The sequence below is a fragment of the Etheostoma spectabile genome, chromosome 14 (assembly GCF_008692095.1).
Source record: "Etheostoma spectabile isolate EspeVRDwgs_2016 chromosome 14, UIUC_Espe_1.0, whole genome shotgun sequence".
Lineage (NCBI taxonomy): Eukaryota > Metazoa > Chordata > Actinopteri > Perciformes > Percidae > Etheostoma > Etheostoma spectabile.
Window position 1 is genome coordinate 16446815 of NC_045746.1, and position 23306 is coordinate 16470120.

The 23306-nt window shown below is 40.5% G+C and overlaps 1 protein-coding gene across 1 annotated transcript; it reads right to left on the reverse strand.

Annotated features, from left to right (window-relative positions):
• Positions 1–9801: 9801 nt before the first annotated feature.
• LOC116701931 (uncharacterized) lies at positions 9802–14000 on the reverse strand. The gene is made up of 2 exons (XM_032535976.1): positions 13662–14000; positions 9802–12367 (listed from the first exon to the last, which is right to left on the reverse strand). Exon 2 carries the CDS (start codon positions 12361–12363, stop codon positions 10570–10572), a length of 1794 nt encoding a protein of 597 aa, XP_032391867.1. The 5' UTR covers positions 12364–12367; positions 13662–14000; the 3' UTR covers positions 9802–10569.
• Positions 14001–23306: the final 9306 nt, after the last annotated feature.

Below are 23306 nucleotides of genomic sequence, written 5' to 3' on the forward strand. Positions count from 1 at the left end.
CAACCAGGACCAGCTTTCAAATGGGGAAATACTACATAGTGGATGTGCTAGTTGTGAGCATTGACTGTAAATTATTGGACAGAGCATGTATGACGTCACCCATTGGTTTAGGGAGATCTGCTATGAGTCGCCCAGTTTGCCGTTATGGGAGCAGCCATCCTTGTTGCGGATGTGATGATTTTAGACGAGAGGGAGGATTGAGGGAGGAGCCCTTACACTCTACATGTTAAACACTTTCACTGGCAATCACATCATGGCCACAATTTATCGTCGATTTTAAAGTCAACAAGACCATAGTTTAAAAAAATGAACATCATTCTGTGTTGCGGAAAACTTTAAATTAGCGATTGAGACCATAAACTCATTATGAAAATGTTTAATGAGGTAATAAATCAAGTGAGAAGTGGGTCACTTTCTCATGGACTTCTACAGAAATCAACCACACGTGTCACCCTCTGCTTGAATTCAGATAGAATGCAGGTTTAGGGCACTTCCGCATTTGCAGCACTTCGCAGAACCTGATGCTTCGTCCATTACCACAGTGTACAGTCCATGGTTGTGAGCACGGCTATTTTTTTTTTTAAGATAACCTGTAACAACCGTAAAATAATGTAGTTAGTTAATAATGTACTCACATGGCCTTGAAAAGTGACACTCCGTTACTACTGTAGATAGTATACTAGTTAGTTGGACATGCTTAGAACTGATGAACCAGAGCGTGACAGTCCTGCTGTGCTTAGTTAGGGTTGCTATGCAATGATTTGACAATCACTGTGGAGGAGAAGGGTAAATCAAAGGGTTAGGGTTAGATTTAGTGAACCCCATATCAAACGGTCAGCAGTTTAAACTATAATGATAAATAATTTATAAATAAATCATTCAAACTTGATAGTAAAACTGTTTGGTTACAAATACCACAAAAAGATTTTGTGTCAGTCTGTGTTGGCTCTGAGCAAATATTCAGATCTCTGTGATTATAGCTTTGAGAATCACTGAAAATTATGCATAGTGTATTCATTTCAGTAAGGGGGGGATCACAGAAATATGAAAATAAATAAGATAAATTGTTTGGAAGTACACACTTGTTATGCTTTATCCATACTGTCTGTGAGTCATGGAAATATTGGAACATAGCACAAGAAACACTCCACATTTCCAATTTTGAATATTCAGTGGCACATGCTTGTTCTTGGACCTGCTTGGTGAGACAGAAGTGTCAGTTGGTGGGATTAACGAGTATTTATTAGAAGGCTAAACCCCTTTGAAATGAATCATCTCATTCTCAAGGGGGTTCTTAAAACAAATATACAGAAAATATCATATCTCACTAATCTAATTGAATAATAAATTATGTATTTCTTCCATCCAGATTGGACTCAGAGTTTTGTGGAGGCTCATGCAGATAACAGTCTGAAAGCGCAACAGATGCCTTCACAGACCAGATTGGAGACGGGTGAACTCAGGTCCTCTCGTTAACGCTGTTAACTCTCATCTTGTGTGATTTAAGGGGTAATACAATATATATATATATTTTTTTTTAAAGTATACTTGTACAACCTCCTAAGTATGAACAATGTTCTCATCTGGTCTCCGTATATATAGTCTGTCTTCAATTTAAGAGCAATTCATTAGACTTTATACTGAGAACATTTTAAGAGCTCCTTTTAGTTTGTTTTGTTACAATTTGCTTGGGTAAACTATTAAGTTGAAATACCACTTGTACTTTTCCTGGCAATACATTTGGTACGCTTTCCATATGTGAACAGCAATCTCAAGAAAATCACTTGCTCTTCACTTTGGCTGGGCTTTATGATCCTTCAGATGACTGGAACCCCTAACCTCAATTACAGCTTTACATCAGCAGTGCGAGACAAAGAAGATGGGAGGGAGCTTTGCATTTTCTTTCTTTTCTTCCGAGACAAAAGATCAATAAGAAGTTGTAAAATATTCAACTTTTAGAATGGTCTTTTTCCTGTCCGGGGGCCTTAAGTGACTGAGCCTTCATTCATATTTATGGCACCCTTTGGTGTAGTGATTTAGGATCATGCACCAACTCCCTGAGCCCCTTTTCAGTCATTCCTAACCACAAAACTGAGGCTAAATCATAATGTCATACTCTGCGGTGCTTAGGTTACAGTGACTGGTTGCAGTGTGCTCACCCAGCCTTCAGGGTCAAAGGATTCTGAGCCAAATAACACCATCAGCAAATGAGGGAGGGTATGTCAACATGTGGTTACACACCTGTAATAACATGCTGTCCACCTTTTATATACACTGTCTCAACACCTGTGAGCCGCAGTCTCGTTGAGTCAGCTTTTTTATTTGCTTGCATAGCCTTGCTTTTTGTAGCTGGGGCGCTTGCCTGCATGTATTTTACCGTGTGGCCAACAGACAGCATGCTCATTCCATAGAAAATGTATTGCAGCATTGCAGTGGTGATCGCTTACCATTATTTTCCATCCTTTTACAGACAGTGTATTGTTCTGCATTCAGACTTCTAAATGCAGCAACATGCTGTAATTACCTTAAGAAATACAGACATGCTGAAGTCAATTTTCAAAAACTCCAGCTGGAGTGCCAAATAATCCGAAAAAAGACAAGAGTCTCCACAACATTTCCATAAAATGTTGCATGGAGCGCTGGGAAAGATTCTTTGGTATTACAAAAGATAAATCCCTCTGGAGAACTTACCGTTGGGTGTATTTTGTTTTTCACTGACTCACCCTAACCGTTGTTGCCACTGGTAGAAAAGAAAAAAACAGTGGGTGATACAGTGGGGACCTCACAGGTTGTCTGTAATAACACATAAGGTGCTACGGAAACATACAGAGGCACTTTTACCTTGCTTTATCTCATTTAGGGCAGGAGAGGGATTGTCTATTCACAGCTTAGCAACGGTAACTAGGCATGGTAGATCTGTTCAGCTTTGGACATACCAAGCATTTAAAAAGTTTGGAGGAAGTTGTCTCTTTTCTAGTCTTTCCACAACAGCATTGTAAGGAATGGATGAAACAGTGTGTTTATCATTTTTGATATACATGTAAGGTGCATGTACTATTTACTAACTAGTAAGTTGTATCAGAGCGTAACTACCAAGGAGCACTTTACTAATTAGCTGAATACATAGCTTTGCCCGGATCGCGATGACCACATCCACTTAGAAGGTCCTGGATTCTACCAGACTTTTGGCTAACGTTAGGAGCTCTGTCCTGCTCAGATTTGGGAAAAAGTATACTCGCAGCCCCAGCAAACCTTACCCGGGGTAGCATTGCATTTGCTAAAATCATCAGTTACTCCTTGTCCTGTAAGCCTTTTTTCTTGGAATGTCAGTATAAACAAGTATGTAAGCTAAGCAGCCAAATGGAGTTAAGTTAAAAAGAAACAGTCTGACATTCTTCCTTATAAAATTACTTCCTTATAATTAAAGGACTAATAAGCTATGTGCTGCAATACAAGGACAATGAGGGGGTTTTCACATGACTACCTGGATGTTAAACTATGAGCCTGCTTATTATTTGACATGAAACTTTACGTAGCCATCAACTGAATATTTAAAACCCTTATACAACGTCCTCATTTTAAACATCAAAAAGTCAGCCAAAGATGGCTTATTGGTTTATCTGCCACAGTTATCTTCGAATGTGCCGGGCTATATCTGAACGCTTGACAGGCATAGCAACAGTAACTGTGGTGGGGCAGGGTTTAGCTACCTATCTGCACCTCCAACATTCCATCTAAATGATCAAAGGCTCTTGGGGTTAATGGAAAACATTCAAAAAATGAACAATATGAAGGAAAAGGGGGACTTCCCAAACATGTGAAACAGATGCTTCTCATTCTCTCTATCTCCTTCCCCCCATCTTTTTCCACTGAACTCCTCCAAGTCTCTACAACGAAAGCAAGAAAAATCATTTTGACAAGATATTTGAAGTTGTATTCCCCCTGGCATGACTCAGGAAACTATATGTCAACTTAAATGAACATTATTTCCTCCAAAAGAGACAAATCAAGCAGGTTAGTAATCTATTTACATTTTTTTTCCTCTCCCACTTTTGAAGCAGAGGAAAGAATCTGGCTCATTCAGTTGGCCTCAATAATGAGCTGGATGAAAATCAATACACCCTCTCTCATTCAGTGCGTGTGTTGGGGTTATAATTAGCTTATAAAATGTTAAAACTTCTGTAGTGGTTTATGTGGCTCAAAACACACAATCTGCATCTTAGAAACAATAAATATTTCTGCAGAATGTTCGTTACTTTGCCAAGTAGTTTATCTCTTTTCTTTGCCCACCAAAAGGGCCTTGGTGGTTGTTAGGGGTTATATATGTACATCTGGTAGCAGTTAAAGCTGCATACTTGGCACCACCAAGGTTTCTGCAGCTCGAGCAGAGCAGCAACACGTTCCAAGAGCAGCTCAGGCCCGGCTCAGTTCTCTGATAAAAACAAAAGAGACGTTTCATTCAAAGGAGCCCGACCTTTGGGATCTTTGGGAGGGAGGCGAGATGTGGAGGTCACCGGCTACCTTCTTATCTTTACTTTGATTTGTTTTCTAAATCCTCAGATGTTGTTGAGTGAGCACATGAGATGGAATTGGGGTAAAAGGCAGGGAGGTGGAGTGTAAGCATGAGATAGTGAGACATGGGCTGGAAACACCCCCTGAAGATGATTGATGACAACAGCAAAGCAGATTCAAGGCCTGTTTTCCACATAGATCTTTCTCACACCTATGAGGATGATGACGTGTCACAGGGCCCTTTTCTCCCTCTTGGTACAATTGGTATTTTCAATGTGACTATCACTTTCTCTCTAGGTGGAAAAAAGGAAATACATGTTATTTTTGCTCCCAATTGTAGGAAAGCACTTAGGGGGATTGAACAGTTAAGTCCAAGATCCCTCTGTTTTGAACAGGCTTTGTTTCATGTTCTTTTCCAGTCTCTTAACATTTTTTACAACCTTTTCCTGATAAGAACGCCTTGCTATTACCCCCACAAAAAATGACTTTGGAAAGATAAATAGATAGACCTCCTATGTAGTGCAAATGGCATCATCCCCAACAGAGCCATTACTATTTGGGTTATTCCATGCCATTTTTTATCCCACACGAGTCCCCTGGCTTTCAGTTAAAGCCAATGTTTGCTGGAAAAAATGAGGTTGTGTGTGATGCCAGCTCCTACCAAGTGTTCTGTCCTTGTGAAGCACAACTGCATGCAAACCAAAATCACTCACCAGCTCATAGCAACAAACCAATTCCAGACAACACGTTTTAATTATTTTCTTAAATCCAGATGCTGCTTGATGCAAGTGGTTGAAACAAAGACACAATGTGTAATATAGCAGACTCAGTTCTGGAGAAGGTCAATTGTTATACAACTGGACTAAGTAGTTCAAAACTGGCTACATCTCGACTACAACTGAAAAATACTAATGATTTTTAGTGATGTAATATCTAATAATATATCAACCATGGGAGGCAATTTTCTTCTGCAGAAACAAGTACCTTTACCGTTAATACTCTATTTACATTTAGCTTCTAGGCTTTTCACTTAAGTAGGATTACAAATGCAGGACTTCTTATTATTACATTTTGTTATGGGTACTTTTACAGGAGAAAATGATCTGAGTACTACTTTCTCCAGCATGTTTGCTGTACGTAAAGTATGTATGTTTATAGTTTCTAGTTTGCCAGGAAAAAGAAAATCTGTGATCAACTAATCCTGATTCAGCTCGGTTGGAATGCAATTATAAAGGCATTATGAAGTGCTGAGAGCAGCAAGACAAGCAAGGGAGAACAGCCCAGACTCTCCTTGCCACCAGGTTACTTTACATATCTGCAACTCAACCCTCCCGCCACCCCTCCATCTCCTGATTGTGGAAATGGCCGTGAGCAGTTATAGTCTCCTTGGCACAGCCCATCTGTTGTTTTTGTTATTCAGAAGGGGTTGTTGGAGGGGAGTGGCTTGATGGGTGGGCTGGTGTTGGCTTGGGTAAGGAATGAGAAAATGAATGGGAGGATCTAGCCACAAATTGTTAACGGTCTGTTATTATTACAGTAGGTAGCCGTTAGCAACGGTTACATGGCCAAACAGTCTGACACAATGGACATTGCTAAATAAAGCCTGGTCCTTCTGACGCAGTCAGTGAGCCATTTTGGGCCTGATCAGGAGGATCAAGCAGAGCAGGTGATTTGTAGCTTGGCTGTATCCACCGCAGACGTGCAGAAAAGAATCTACTGCAAATGGAAATTGATATCATAAATTATTATAATTATACAATATTATATGGTCATGTTTTGGATTTCAGAATCAGAAACAGTCTATTAGATACTTTAACTGGGCGGTTGGGTGGCTCAGTGGCCCGCACTGGCTCCCCACAACAGGGCAGTTCTGGCTTCAAATCTCCACCCTGGTCCTTTCTGTGTGGAGTTTGTAAATGTTTCCCACGTTTCCGCTGCAAAAAGGCACGTTAGGTTTACACTCCCTCCATTGCCCTTAACCCTGTACACTGACATTGTGTACGGAATATACTGAAGAATGGCTTGACAATTAGAAAAGATATGAATGATTTAGGATAAATTAAACAGGTTAGTTCACCAAAAACTACCACACACTTTGTACAGTGTACAATTCCAGCAGACAGTATGCCCCATGGAGAGTGAGAGTGAGCAGTGGAAGACTTGTTGATGAAATTTCATACTTTACCTTTCCTCTCAGGGTTTTATATTCAGGTCCTTCAGCCATTGATACGAATGTAAAACTATAACGTTCTCCTCTCCATGATCCCCAGACAAGCTGGCTTTTGTATGCAATGTAAGCAGCTCACTGGTTGCTCACTTGCCCTCTCTGTCTCATGCACACAGTCACTGTTAAAGCCAACCATTGTTACAGGCCATGATAATAGTATCAGTCCTTGACGGGGGGAGTTACAGTTGGATTGGCACCAGCTGTTAAAGCAGCCATACTTCGTGGGCCTGATTAGATTACAAAATTGCACTCGATCTCATCTGACATTAATTATTGGACCATAATATGTAACACTGTGCCTTACAATTTAGAACTACAAAAGAATTGCAGTTAAACCTGTCCAGAGTTAAGAGAGACATCTAAATCTCCGGTCAGTGTCAAGAGAATTGGTTTGTGCTGACTTTAATAGGGAACTCAGACAGCTTAATCAGTATACCAATCACAATTTCCCAAGGAACAGATAGTGTTTTCCATTGTTGCTATTGCTGCCAGACCACCATCTTAGATTATTGTGTGTGTGTGTGTGTGTGTGTGTGTATGGGATCTTGCTAACACAGTTGAGAGCTCTTGGCTCTTGTTTTATCAGTAGTGGACTGTGCCTATGTTGAAATGTAACACTTTTAATTTCCTCTTATTTGCATAAAGATGTGAATCACTGCACGTGTTCTCGAGTCAAATTTAAAGGAGAATTCCGGTCGATTCCAACACGTAGCTCTGTTGTTTGTAAATTTGGAATGCTATCAGTAGAGAGAAAAACCAAAACAATTGTTGCTTCCTACACCGTGTTATCCTCCTGCTAGTGTTAGGCCTTAGGGACCGTCTACAAACTACAACACAGAAAAGATTTAAAACCCATTTTCAGAAATAAGCATATGCTTATTTTTTATTTAAGTAAGTGTTATAGAACAAGCAGCAGGAGACAAGTTATAATTGAGTTAAATTTGGAGACACTACCTTATTTAATCATTAAATTGTACTAAATGCAATGTAATGAATAAATCAATAATTTGACGCAAAAAATTGATTTAAAAATTAGCTTATTGATTAAAATACGATTGATTAGCTCACATAACGGACTGGGTGGGTAGCGCACTGCCATGAGTCCATGACGCTAATGTCTGATATCATTTTCACTGTTATATTTAGCATATATTAAAATCACTTTTTCTGGGATTTGGGGAGTTATTTTCTGTCTATGGTTCTTCAACACGCATACAAACTTGGAAAAAAAACACCCATGATGTTTTGAGTGAAGTATGGGTTTGTGGATGTCCTCTGTCTTCAGTCTCCAGGTGAGCTGGTCCAAATCTCCACAACTTTCTACGTAACTAGCCGAGACAAGGTGGCTAACCGCAGCATGCTAGCTCGTTCTTAATGGCAAAACGCTGCTACAACACACACTAGTTCACCATAATCAACAAAAGAACTACTCACATGTCCTTGTTCTGCAGGTATTCCACAAGTGTGTCCTCGTTTAGAAGTCTCCCAGCTAATCCTGCCTGTTACTGACCAAAGTTGGAAAAACAGTAGCTAGCTGATGTTATCGTTACCTAGCAACTACGCATGTGCGACTCCCAACAAAGATAGTGAGAAGTGAGATGCCTCACTATGTGGCTAAAACAGAGAGCTTAACACACAGGGTGAAAACAGGAGCTGCAGCAATGTGCAGTACAACAAAAATATGGTGTTTTTTGAAAAGGAAACCATGTCAACCTATTGTAGTTCAACCTCAAAATACAATTATGAAGCTGAAAAGGGGCATATGTGCACTTTAAGAAAAATATAAAATAACACCCAGTTTATTGTTAAAGTATGTAGTTTAAAAAGTACTGAATTAGCTGTGTTGCATTATATTGACTGTCATGGTTTCAATCTAACAGAAACACCCCTTATACCCCTGACACTGACAATCTAGACATGCAAGAAATGATGAAACATGGATGAAATCAAGACCTGACTGAAAAATCTCCAAAGTAACAGTAGTTTCACGCAATCTTGCCTGGTATGACTAAATCACACAAACGGCAACTTTTAAACCAACAGACGCACTGCCATCTGCCATAAACAGCACACATCATGAGAATGGCCTTCTCTTTATCTGTGAAATGATAAATATACCAATGCATCACTTAATTATTGCCCACACATCTGTTGTCACTGCCTACAAAATTCCCATGCAGACTACGGGCAGCAGAGTGAAACAACTGTGGGAAAGAGGGAGGGAAGACGTATGTAGGAAATGAGAGATTTACTGAGTGATGTAGTGGAGAACAGAGTGCCTGAGATTTATGGCAGGTCTGCTGCCTTCGAGGCAGAGACACCTTCAGAGACGTCCTGAATCGTTCCTATTAAGATTAATAATGCTAGTATTTACAAGGCCCAGATCTCCCCTCAGAACCCTGAGGCCGCCCTGGTGCCAAACCACCAGTAGACCACAGCAGAGAGGCGGACGGAAAGAAGGGAAAGAGCAGTGAATGAGTGTGTGTAAGAAACGGGAGTGAGAAAACACACGCAGTCATCAGCCACAGCAGTTCTTTTCAGCTTACAAACTAAGACTATTTTTTTCTTCATTCAATCTTTGATGAAAAGTGCTAAAGTTGGGATTTCTCAATTTAAAAAAACAATAACGTATTGCTTGTGTTTGGTTTGTATTATAATCCCAGGATTAAAGTAAAACATTTCTTTTCTTGCTGAGAGAAGAAGAACAATCCCACTCTCGTACCAGGTAAGTATAGAGCTACAGACGGTAAGCTTAGCAAAAGATTGGAAAAAGGAGGAGACAGCTAGCCTGGCTCTGTCAGAAGGTAACTAAAGCTGACCAGCGCCTCTAAAGCTCACCTATTTACACGTTACTTCAAAGTTGCTGTTTTACAGAAGATTATGTGCTGGAATGTTACTTCTTCAAGCCAAGAAATCCTTCTAAGCTAATATAATTCACATTTGACTAAAGCCTTAAATTTAACAGAGAGATATAACAATCCTCTCATCTAACTCTCAGTAACAAATTGAATATTCATATTTCTCAAATTATTCCTGTATTTTATTAGGAACAGACAGGTATATAAACTTGGAACAGTTTAATTAAAACCATGTAAACATGTTAACAGAGAAGATTAGACCTCTTCTTATCCCGGTAATATTCCATATTGTCAGTACAAGGTAGATGGATACTATTTGAAAACTATACTTTAAAAAAATACTACTTGAGTATGCATTGTATATGATTAAAACACATAAAGGCATCAGATTCAGTCACTCCTTAGGCATTTTTCTTTTAAACAGTCTGAACTTTATTGACCTGTAAGGCTACTTTTTTATTGAGAATCACAGTCCACATGGTCTTACTCCCAACTTGTAAAATACGCTTGGTCATTGGCTGTCAGCGTCAGATGCGACGCAATAAGCACCGGGAAGAACAGCAGCTCCGCAGAGCGTGAAGAAGACGTAGTATTAAAGGTGGAGACCAGCCAAGATACCGGGTTTTTTGTCCCGCGTGTCACAGAAACGTGCATTTTATAACCCCACCCACAATCTTTACTGTTGCATTTTTCTTTTCGTAAACCCAATTGTCCCGTTCTTGTCCAGCGTATCACGTAAAGACACCCTTTATAAGCCCGCCGACCATGTGTTCCTAAACCTAACTGCGTCAAAATTGATGACAATAGTCCTAACCCAACGCGTTTAGATAAAGCGTGTTTAGATCTGATGCTAAAGGACACTTTTAGTGTCAATAACAACGCCTAAGGCACCTGACTGAGCGTCCGTATTTTGCGCAATGGCAGTGAGAATTTCTTGGCTCTACATAGCTTTAGTTATCTCATTATGTCTTACTATTGAGTCTCAGATTGAAATGACACCTTCTTCTCTTCCTCACTCTCCAGCGGAGCATACTCACAATCACTAGGCTCTAAAAGGTTGAGATTCGCTTGTAATGCAACCAGTTTTTGCACCCTGTCAGCTGAGAGAGACCCTTGCCCCTTTATATTGCAAAAACGTGACCGCAGGTGCTCACAAGCACCTGTTGCTGGCGGAATCTGGAGTATAGCAGAGGCCACAGCGGACAGCGGCTCGGAGGAACACAGCCCTTTCCACCAGGTGGATGCGGACACGTGCTGGCATGAACTCCATATCCCGGCACCCTTCCATAATCCCTGCTTGGCTGAGAATCTGGCGAAGCTACCAAGCACTTTGCCCTCATCAAGATTTAGATGGTGCGACAGGTTGGAAATCACATAGTAAGCGCTGTTTATCTGCTCCCCTGAGAGTGTCTGCTGTCCAGCATGCTTTGGGTCCAGCATGTACGCCGCTGCGTGAATTGGCTTCACGCAAAACTCCTGACACCTGTCTAACGATGCCATGACGGCTTTCTGTTCAGCGCTGTGCAGCACAGAACCAGACAGTGAAGCTCCGATGTGGTATCTTAACTGACTGAACAGGTCAACAACACCAGAGAGTACGGCGCCTTCTCTTTTCATGTAATCAATGTAATTCCCAATCAAGTAGAGCAGGTTACGACTGCCGCTTAATCCTTTCCAAAATGCTGCATCCTGTACCGTGGCCCTGATGGATGCTTCAATATCCAGCGTGGGTGAGATGGCCATCTCTTGTAAAGAGTTCTGACCCTCCAGGAGGCTGCTGAACATGTTAACCACACCAGTCCAGTCAGAGTTTATAGGCAGTACCAAGGTTGTCCCATTAGCAGTGTGGTTTCTTATATTTGTAGTCTGCCAGCATCTAAAGGCCTCTGCTAGTAGTTTCCGCTCTTTAATATACCTCACCACCTGCTCAGCTCTCCTGCACAGAACCGTCATAGACGGCGTTGCAACTGTGTCATCAAAGAGCTGCTGGACGCCACACAATGTGCAGCCAATAGCTGATATGTGCGGGAAGGCTTCTTCTACTTGAGCCCAAGCCGCCATCATTTCCGGGGTGTTGTCAGTGACAACGGCAAAGACCTTTTGTGGTCCCACTTCATTTATAATATCTTTAAGTTCCTCAGCAATAAAAGTGCTTGTGTACGTCTGCTCCTTTGTCGTTGCACGTTTGTAGAACAGTGGTACAGGGGTTGCAACAACATAAATGATCGTTCTGGTTTCTTTCACAGTAGACCAGCCACTGCAGACGATGGTGACACAGTCCGCTCTCCCTATGGCCTCAAGGACCTGGCCTTGTACTCTGTCATACTCACAGTCCAGGAGATGAGAGGACAAAAGTTCTCTGGTGGGCGGACAGTAAGCAGGCCGGAGCACGCTGAAAAATCGCTTCCAATAAATATTGTCAGTGAGAGTGAGGGGTGACGAAGTGGCATACACAGCTCTTGCCAGGCACTCGTCAGCATGTGCCTGGCTGCGCTGATCCACTGAATCAATAAGGAACTGTCCCCCAGGAGTGGCAGATGGTAAGAACGAGAAGGAGGGAACAGGAATGGAGGCAGAGGAGCTCCCATCTGGGCCTGGTGACTGCTGCAAAATCACAGAGTACTCCTTGCATTTGTCCAAATGCATCTGCATCTTGGTAGCATTCTTTGTGTAGGTCTTTAAACAGTAGTTGCACATGAAGGTTTCCCTCCCTTCTTTGATAGCTGGGGTGAAATGCTTCCAAACACCTGACTGCAAGCGTGGCATCTTCCTGTATTGGTAAAATGAAGAAAAAGTCAAAATATTAGCTGTGTATCAAATTGGTGAATTGACACTACTTTTTTGTCTTAGAATGTCAAAGTAACCAGGACTTGTTTATTTTATAACCACACTGATGCTAATAAGGTCTCAAGTCTTTGTTTATATGCTAATTAGGATGCAACTAACGATTATTTTCAATAGCCTATGTTGATTATTTTCTTGATTAATGAATGAGTCTTTTGGTCTATCGAATGCCTGTCACTACTTCCTAAAGCCCAGACTGATACTTCAAATTCGATAAATATTTAGTTTCCTATTGACAAAAGACAACATGGAAGACAGCAGAAAATCCCCACGTCAGAGAAGGTGGAAATAGAGGATGTTTGACATTTTAGTTAAATGCTGAATAACAAATTGGCTAAATCTATAAAATCAAGGCAACCGTAAAGAAGTATTAATGAATTGACAGACTAATTATTGTTGGCAGCCAGGCCAAATTGAGAATCGATCTTGAAGCTGAAAAAAAACACACTTTTGCTCCTCTCCACAAAGAAAGACCTTAAGGATAATTTGATATATATCTTTGTTTTTCTCTTCTTTAATTGATAATTATGTTTTTTTTCCCACTCTACCTTTAAGATCACTTAAATTGCCTTATGACAGTGATCCCCAGCATTTTGGCATTTTGACAACTTATTTCCTCTTGTGAACCCTTATCACAAGTCAGGCCTACATCAGACTACAGGTGGGGGCAAGTTAAAAGAGTGGTATTTCCATCATTGTGTTTTATTTGAATTTGAATGCTCTTCAAATTTCAGATTTCAAGACGTAAACGTGTCTTGTGACTCTCAAGGTGATATTTTGAGAATAAAAAAGAAAAAAAAGGGAATTTTCTATGGCACTGCCTTGGGACAATCTGTGAGTTGCATGTAATTTTTTGTAAAGTCAAAATCAAATTCATTTAGAATAGAGAGAATAAAATAGATTTACTGTCACTGTAACAGATACAACGGAATTAAGTGCAATCATTGTCAAGTGCCATCTATGAGGTAATATATGCCTAAATAAATACGTAAATAAAGACTACTACTACTGCATACACATTTTATTATATTAATGCTAAGAAACACATGGGAGACACACCATTAAAGTGTTAATAGCAACCTTCACTTGCTTTAAATGATCTTTGAAGATGACTGTGTGAATTGGAAAGATGAAACATGCCAGGTCCTTATTAAAGTAAACAACTCCTTGGACTACATTGCATAGTAACTCATTTACTAGCCGTTAGCTTATCCACCCACCTCTGTGTATGAACACTATTCCACTTTCACACCGGTCTGAAAACACATTTAAAGCCGCCTATGGCTCAGTCTTGTTGTGAATCGTTATCCAGCTGAAGTTACTTTAGCATTAACGTTAGCTGTTTTGGCTAACGTTAACTTGATAGCCTGATAACGTTACACGTTAGCAAAGTGGTTCAAATGATGGAATAAAGTACACAGTATGCCGGCAGTAAACGGGACCGCGGACTGTTACCCGTGTTACGGCCTGATTTGCAAAGCAATTACGAAATATAGTCATAATTTGGCGAGAGAAGTGCGTTACCATGGATTTATGTTACACACGCTGTTGGTTGGGCTGTTTTGGATGTGTTTTGGTAGTGTAGCTACTTCCTGAAACGTCAAGTAAGGGAGCTCACATGGATCAATACACGTCAACTGCCGTAAATCCCTACAGAAGAAGAAGATCCATACACGCGTGTTTGCCTGTGGAAGTTGCAGGAAAGCAAAGGCAATGACCGCGGTGAAGTTTAATGTTTAATGTTTTAATGTTTGACATTCGTCGGAGAAATGTTTGAACACATATTGTTAAATGACAGGTGAATCAATAGCTGGAACAAAATCATGAAAGGTAAAAAAAATATTTAATATAACATGAAAAGTACATACTGGCGAAGATAATAAGGTTTGCAGAGGTGAAGTGCACTGAATTGCTCCTAGCTTAAACGTGGAGAGTAGGCTAAATTCACTCCTTGGGTTTTTTTTTATTGTCACTACGGGTTTAAGTGTTACAATTGTATTATCCTCTATAGTCAAACGTGGGTCACATTGTACTTCTTTTTCTTCTATTTCCCTCTCTCCCTATGGTACCAGGATCCTGAATTACTTGGCCCTAGGTTATAGAAATGGCAAGTTCCTATGAAAGGTTTTTTTTTCTACTTAGAACGGCTTTAAATGTCTACCATTAAAAAAAGCTTTAAGAAATGATAATACTGGTTGGCTGCATGACTGTTTAATTAAATGTGTACATTGTTAACAGTTGAGTAGAATACATATTTTTCCCCATCAGACATCTGGACATGCCAGAAAAAAAGCACATGAGTAGTTCATTGCATTAATTAGAGCTAGTTATTTAATTTACAAGGCCATGGTATTAGGCTTACTGTGTTAGCTGGTGTAGCATGTTGGTGTAGTGTGAGGGTTCAATATGTGGTTGTATCACTCTAAATAAGAAGGAACAGGTGGATGGAGACGGATAGCACTTTTACTCTTCTTCACGCTTTATCACCTCCACAACAACAACAACACTTCCTTGTTTGACCTCATCACGTGTAGCTGAAGTAACCAATCAGACGATAGCAGAAATTAGACTCAGGTAAATGTGAGGGACCACAGAGGTATTCTTAAAGGTGCTCTAAGCAATGTCACAAGTTTTTTTTAGGCTACAACATTTGTTGTCACATACAGCAAACATGTCCTTACTATCCATGAGCTGCCTGTCCCCAGAACATACCGTAAAAACACGGTCTCTGTAGACAGCCCAGGGTCAACAACCGGCAACAAAAGCAAACTGTGTCAACCTGCACCACGAAGCATACACAAACAGTGTTGCAGCGTTCTAGCCAATAACCGAGGGAAGGATTTGGGGGTTAGTGCGCGGAAGGGAGGGAGAGGAGGCGGGATGAAGAGGACGGAGGGTCGAGCTAGCCTCTGTTCTGTTTCAAAATACTTTGAATGTCAACAAGTAATGCTGTCACCCAACATCGCTTGGAGCACCTTTAACTGTATAACTGTAATTAAACATGTACATACGCAAAGACAAATCAATAAACACAAATTTCTGAATTTTTAATTGTATAAACACTATAAATACATTTTTTGTAAATTAACTCGAATATACGAATTAATGTGTAAATCAAATTACATTTACATTAATTTACATAAAAGTGTAAATGTAAATTAGATCCACCTGGCTCATATATGCTGTGAAAAGTGTGTATTTAAAGATAATTCCGATTAATTACAACTTTGGTTTCAGTTATGATGATGTTGTTACTTGTTCAAGTTATGATTAAATCTGGCATAATCAACCCAACCAACCAACAAAGACAACGAATACTAGCCAATCAAATGGGAGAGTAGGGCGGGTCATGCAATTATAATTGCAACTGTAATTGGCATACAGTACAGCAGGTCAAAGTGGAATAAGGAGCTCAGTATGTAAACTGGCATGGTTGTTTACAATGGACAGTTTGGGTAACACTTTCAAAAAATTTCAAAAACTGTAATGAAAAATAATTCATCATAACTTTCTGATGTGATGTTTTTTTGTTTTTTGAAAAGTAGCAAATTCTCACATTTGAAAAGTTAAAGCCATCTGATGGGGACGTGTTTATACTCTGTCTGATAGCTGATATCAAACCTAAGCCAAACTAATTGTACTGTAAGTATGATTTGTGCACTTTTATTTGTCCGAGATGAAGGCACTTAAACCAAATTCATATCTAGAAGTTTTCAAACACAAGTAGTTTAAAGTCTTGTCCCTACATGCAATATATAACGAATGTGATCTCTTACTGCTGGTGTAGGTCTGGTTTTGGTGTTAATGCCCCACATTGATTTGTGCTAACACTAAATGACAGGGATTATCTCTAGTTCAAGGTCATATTTCTTGCCATGTGTCTGTCATTAGAGACATTTCTGGAGTTTATACAGTGTCTAGGTTTTTGTGGAGCGGTGAGTGCAGCCAAAGCAAACTTACTCTATCTAATTTGGGGGCAATCCGAGCTGGTAATGTCAGGCTGTATCACTGCACTCTTTGGAGGGAGAGTATTCACGTTGACACGCTGCAGAGAGACAGAAACAGGGCAGAGCATGTTTTTTCTTGCCTCTCAGCGTTGGATTAAGTCACCTACCCTTTTTTTAAGGCGCATCACTATTTGAGCCAGAGAATTAGGAGTCCAGACCACAGGGACACCAGTAGAGCGGAAGCAGGATGATGTCATGACATGGCAGTAATGGAGGGAGATTGGGTTTTCTGGTTAGTTGGCGGGTTTGGCTGCTCTCAAACCTTCTCTGATCTCATGGGAAGGTTTTTTGCCATTTAGTCAAAGGTTATTCTTTTTCACACTTAAATGTTTTGATTGAAAATTCCACTGGGGACAGAAGGAACAACACAATCAAGATGTCTCAGAGAAATAGAATTTGATTCAAAGCACAAAAAAGCACATTTTAAAGTACGATAAATGTTTTATCCCCTCATTTTGTTCCAGATTAAGTTGTCCCCCAAAGCAAAAGTCTACTCTCTAATCCCATTTTAATGTGGAACTGTAACAGAATGACATACCAAAACCAGTTTCATGCTGGCATCTTGACTGTCACTCTTGCACACAAGTCTTTATTTTTTATTTTTTTTATAAGAATACAGTAGTAGAATTTGCCAAATCCGTAAGTACGAGACATAAGCCCAGTCTATATGTAGGTTGTTGTGGAAAAATTTGGCTCAAAGATTTAAAGTTATCTTTTACGATCCAAGAAATGCTTTCATGTGTTCTCTGTGAAATGCCCTCTTTATATGCCTCTGTCATAGTCTGGGCTTAATCCGCCAGCGCTAGCTTTGGTCCCAAACACTTTGTGACATCAAAACCTGTAAATTGACAAGTAAAATGCACTTCTGTAAACATGAAACAGCGGCACCCACTCTTGATTTAGGAAGGGATTAGGCCACTCAATAGGGACAATTTAAATGGTATCATTTTATTCCACTTCATGGCCGATCTCTACTTCTTGGAGCTTAAAGCTAAAATTACATCATGGGACTGTTAGCAATTACTAGATTTATATCAGAGCTTGGCTACTTTTAAACAGGCTTAAAATAGCTTTAGCAAGGTCTTGGAGAGCAGTTTATGGGAAAACATCTCGTACTGTATGTGTAGGCTGTATTTTCTGCTCTCAGAAAATGCCATTTGCTGTCGTGAGAGTTTAGTTTTAAACACCAGTTTCATTTGTTTTCTCTGTCTGTGGTTGACATTTATTATTATGACAAGTGTTTCCATATTGTTCTAAAGCTTGTCTTCAAACAGTGAGATGTTTTATAGATGTTAGGTGCATTTGTGTGTGCTCGTACTGTCCTAATGTCTTACCGTTCTTGCGCCCTCCTGTTGCTCTCAGCTTCTGTTCTTAGTGTATTTGTAGTCTGGGAAATGCTAATTAATGTCATATTAATTTGATTTGGCTCTCAATGATATGACTGTACAAGAGTTTAAACTTGATTCCCACGTTATAAAAACATTCCAGGTATAATGTGATGAGCTCCGCTCACATTTGACTTTTGATTTAATCATGCAAACACTGCCTTATTCCAGTTTTAATTAAAAAGCCAAACATTGCTGTCATCATTCTCCAGCAGCTGTGCAAAGGCAAGACAGATGCATCCCACAGCCTCTCCCAGTAAGCAGTTGGGATCCATCCACGTCAATTATAATCCACCGTGACATTTGTCTGAGTGTGATTATTATAGTTTGATACAGGATTAAGCTAATTAGCGATCGTTAGCCCATTCATGAATAAATAATACGCCCACGTTCCTCCACACTTGGATGATTGAGCTCTACCCCTGCATGCTCTACCCTTACCACCCAGCAGAGGCCACTGTGGCCAAGCAACTTCACAAGACCTTTGACATCAGTAGACATCTTTTCTCTCTCTCTCTCTCTCTCTCTCTCTCTCTCTCTCTCTCTCTCTCTCTCTCTCTCTCTCTCTCTCTCTCTCATACTCACTGGTGACCCCAACTTGATGCCAGTTGGCCAAAACACCTAGCACTCAAAATGATGCACTCAGAAATGCCTTTTAATGCCACACCATGGCTCTGCAGTAAATGGGAATTTGGTGAAACTCTTACTGTCTGTTCTTTACACTGTCACATGTTTAATTTCCCAGTCATATTTGAGGCTGTAGATTGTTATGTTTGATAATTATCTGCCATCATGACATTTGGGACATTTCCCTGCTCCTACATGAGATAGCTTTGCATCTGCGATTGTAGTGGCATGCTTAAAAATTGAGCTGCATGTGTCCTGTCCTGCATGTGGACAAGCCTCAAAACTCATGACCGCGCATGCAAAAAAAGGATGAAATAGCTCTTAAAGCACAAAGGAGCACAGAGTCACAAGTAGACCCTCATGATGGAGAGACACTTAATGTAATATTTACATGACAACAGAGCTCTTCAAAGATCAGTCTGGTTCATAGTAAGTTAAACTGTAATTTGGGAAGATGCTCAATTGGTATATGATGGTATTGAATATGGACTTGTGTTATATATGTGGTTATGACTGTAACAATGCAACACTACAATACTACCAGTTGTCTTTGATAATGCAGGGCCTCTTGTGTATCATCCTCTGTCGCTGTGGTTTGAATGTCTCTGTGTACAGAGACAAAAGGGAGCGCTTGCTTGCCCTTACCTTTATATTCTCTGTGTTCCTTTCTCTGTCCTCGCAGTATGTTTCACTTCACTGTGTGACGGCACTCCAGTGAGCAAAAACAATCATGACCGTCTGCCGGTAAACAGTAATTTGCAGAGGTACAATAGCTCGCTGCTCACAGAGCGGCTATATGCACAAGATGGATGGATTGACCAGCAGCGGCTGAGAGGCAGTGTGTCTTATCTTCCCTTTGAACACAACTAATGTCCCGTAAGGAAGCAGGTGTGTGTGAGGGGAGGCAGATCAGGAGTGAAAAGGATAGGTAAAACTTAATGGCTCAGAAATGGTGGCTAGGAAATCAATCTTTCCCTAGCCTCTCTCCTCCGATTGTTTCCAATCTCTATTTTTATTTTCTGTGTGAAAACGACTCGCTCCATTCAACCAACAAACACCCTGGCAAATATCACAACCATTTTTCTTTGAAATTATCTCTTGCATCCAAATGGAGATTTCTGCCTGTTTTAGTGTGTGTGTGTGTGTGTGTGTTTTTTTTTTGTGAGGCGGGGAGAAAAAGCAGCAATGCTGGATGTTAAATCTAAATCCCATGACAACCTGGAGATCCACCGAAATAGAGCAACATTGATGATTAAAGCAAGTTCCCAGGACAACAGTGTTTCTAGATAAACACCAACGCCATTGTTTACAGCAACAGATAGATGCTAAACTTTTGTTGGCCCAGGACCATAAAAGAAAAGCGCGTATTCTCAAGTGTCCGAAGTTTGCAAGACCACTCCTAACCGCGTTGTCTTTGTTGGTAATGGGCTTGAAGCAGCAGCCTGCTTTGTTTCACACAGTGAAGTCAGATGGGAGACATCTTGTCTAATAGCGAACACTATTTAAATAACAAAAGGGCTTTAACAGACAAACGTAAAGCAGTTGCAAGCAGTTGTGATCGGGGTCCAAGCCTTATCGCACCAGTCATCCCAACCTCGAGTTGACATCGGCGAACTGGCGGAGCGCGCGAAAGCAGAACTCAAAGCATAACGTGGGGAATCAAACGTCAGGAAGTATTGAGAGGTGTGAGCTACAAGCTCTAGTACATTACCATTGCAAATATCCAATTAAACGTGCTCGAAGCAAAGTCTTGTGTTTTTTAGGTTACAACATGTTTTGTTACATACAGCAAACATTGCACATTGCAAAACATCTGCTAGCTGTCTGAACACACTTAAAAAAACAAAAAAACACAATCCGTTTAGACAGACCAGGCTCCACAAACAACAACAAAAATGAACGCACCAACCTGCACCAACCTGCACCACGAAACATAATAGTCTTCCGGCCAATAATTGAGAATAAAGGATTTGGGGGGTTAGTGCATGGAAGGGAGGGGAAGGAGACAAGATGAAAAGGAGGGGAGGGGCAAGCTGTTGGACAATACTTCAAACATCAACAAGAACTGATACCCAGCGTTGCTTAGAGCACCTTTTAATTGATTGAGTAAAAAATCCAGAACCGATCTATGTCGACAAAAGCGCCAACTAATGGCCAATCTTCTTCATATATTGAGTTATTGGCCACAACACAAACGTTGATTATAGTGTCCCCCCTGATGGCAGATACTTACCAAATTTGTCATAAAGCATTGTATTGCAATGTTGAACTATAATCTTAACCTTTTTGCTGATAGAATTTAAATTGACTGAGATATGATACATTTCATGTTTGGAAGCTAGCTAGGATAATTAGTTGGGTTGATAAAACTAGAACAAGAACCCAAAGCGTAACAATGCAAAACGCAAACATCAGTAAATATAGAGAGGTGTGAGCTGCAAGGTCAGGGGTACGTTGCCATTACAAATGTCCCAGAGCCCTAAAGGATTTTTGAGAGCCTCTGGTCAGTCTGATTTTATTTTCTATAAAAGCTTGTAAAACATCAACCCTGTTGTCCATAGTCAATCTATGAACGTAATTTCTTTGTATTAATGATGAGATGCTATGAGCCAAGTTTTGTGCAGATCCATTGCACGGTCTAGGAGGAGTTTGAAAATTAGTTTTCGATAAATCGCGACTTTTCACGCATAAAAGTCTAGGCAGAAATGGGCGTGGCATATATCAGGAAATTCAGTTGGATCCAGGGAACACGTAGATATGTTTTTTAAATGTCCTATGCATGCTATAGCGCCACCTAGTGGTGGAAGTGGGTCAATTGTTGCACCTGAGGTCCTTGTGGAGTTTTGGATCAGTCCTGAAAATGGCACAACGCCATCATGTACGGTTTGGACTGTAGCGGGAGTTTTACACGGAGAAGAATGGAAAATACTTAGAAAAACAATGGGATTCCACAGCCCTGCGGTGTTAACCGCGTAGCTTTGCTTCCGTGGTTCCCAGCCCGAGATTCCAAGTCCCTCGGGCTTGGACCCCTAATTACAGGAAAAACTAATCGCATTGCACCCAGTGTTCTTACAGTATAGTGTGTTTTAGAATTGCAGTGTACAATATGAGATGTAACACACAAGATTGTTTCATCCCTGGATGCTTTAATCTTCCCGAGATGTTTAATAATGTGAGTAATGTATAAAAAAAAGTTGTAAACAAGGAGAATCAAATAAAAGTAAAGTGTATGTGTCATAGAAAATATGTACAAGGTGCCATCATAATGATGAAATTGTCGTCATGATGATGAAATTCGTGTGAAATAAAAAAAAAAAAGGCACTTTGCATTTCATCAACAGCAAATCCTTTGCGGACTGAAATATTTGTTCTGTCAATGTAATTTGTAAAATATCCATGTGAATCCTGTATCCTTTCTGCTGCGTTTTCTGGTGAAATATTTCTCCCTTTAGCAGATGTCATGACCCAAACTCTACCTTCTTAGCATGAAGCATGCGCTCAGCTCACAATTATGTGTTGTTATAGAGAACCATAGGTTGACACAAATTTTTGCCAATAACGCTAAGATAACTCCCCCAAAATAGCATCCAGAAAGATCTACAACCAGATCCACACAACAAGGCCAGAATCACAAACGACGAATGTTAAATTCTTTTGGCTGCAAGAGTAAAGAAAGAAAACAAAAAAAGTGAAATCAATGGCCGCATCAGACACATTCTTGAAGTGTCAGGGGTTAAAAGGAGCCCTTCGGGTTGAGTGCACATGCTTCCAATTAGGTCTCAAATAGGCAAGAGGAAACAGTTGATTTAGGAATATTACTGAGGAATGACTTTAATTAGCAGAGAGACTAAGGGGCCCTGAATGCGGGTACCACTGTCAGCACCAAACGAGGCCAGGCAGCATTTATCAGCAGCACTAACTAGGGTTGAACTCTTTGGAAACAAGACCTTTGTTTATCATCGTGCTCCTGATAAATCTGTTGTCACAAAGTTGAAAGAAGATTGATAAAAAATGTACCGGATGGAAGAAGCAGGGTTGTTTGAAACAAAGGTCCAGCCCTGCTTGTTGCTTTTTACTCCGCAGCGGAAGCAATGCTATTGTCACTTCCAACTGGCACAGCTGGATTGTGAGCTGACTTTGAAACCATCAAAAGGCTCATTTGAAAGGCAAATACAGCCAAATTGAATGTCAGTATATTGCGAAGGCTGTGACTCACACTCATTCTGAATATTTCAGCATGCAGTCTCGTTGTGTTGATATTGTGGGGGAAATTAGGCTAGGCTTTGTTTGGCTAAATGTATTGGCATAGAATCGAATAGTCTGCCGCGTGTTTGAAATGGTCCGCTAAGGTACCTAGAAGTGTTTTGAGATGAGCTAATATACAGGAGGGTAAGGTTGTACTTCATACTCTACTACATTTATCTGGCAGCTGTAGTTAGTAGTTGAAAGTTGCACATACAAAGCATATGCAGAGCTTATGAAATCCAACGCATTATAATCACAGTATAATCAACTGGCAGTAGCTCAGTCCGTAGGGAGTTGGGTTGGGAACCGGAGTGTCACTGGTTCAAGTCCCCGTATGGACCAAAAGTACGGAGTGTGGATTGGTAGCTGGAGAGATGCCACTTCACCTCCTGGGGACTGCCAGGTGTTGTTGAGCAAGGCACCATACCCCCCCACCCGCTCAGGGCACTGGTGCGGCTGGCAGCCCACTCACTCTGACATCTCTCCATTAGAGCATGTATAGATCCTGTGCGTGTGTGTGTGTAGTTCAGGACTGTGTGTAAACTAACCAAGTGTGGACACATTGTAAATTGTAATTTCCCCATAGGGGATCAATAAACAG

Bases quoted from the DNA above. Each gene is read 5' to 3' on its own strand.
- LOC116701931 (XM_032535976.1), bottom strand. From the start codon at position 12,363: ATGCCACGCTTGCAGTCAGGTGTTTGGAAGCATTTCACCCCAGCTATC.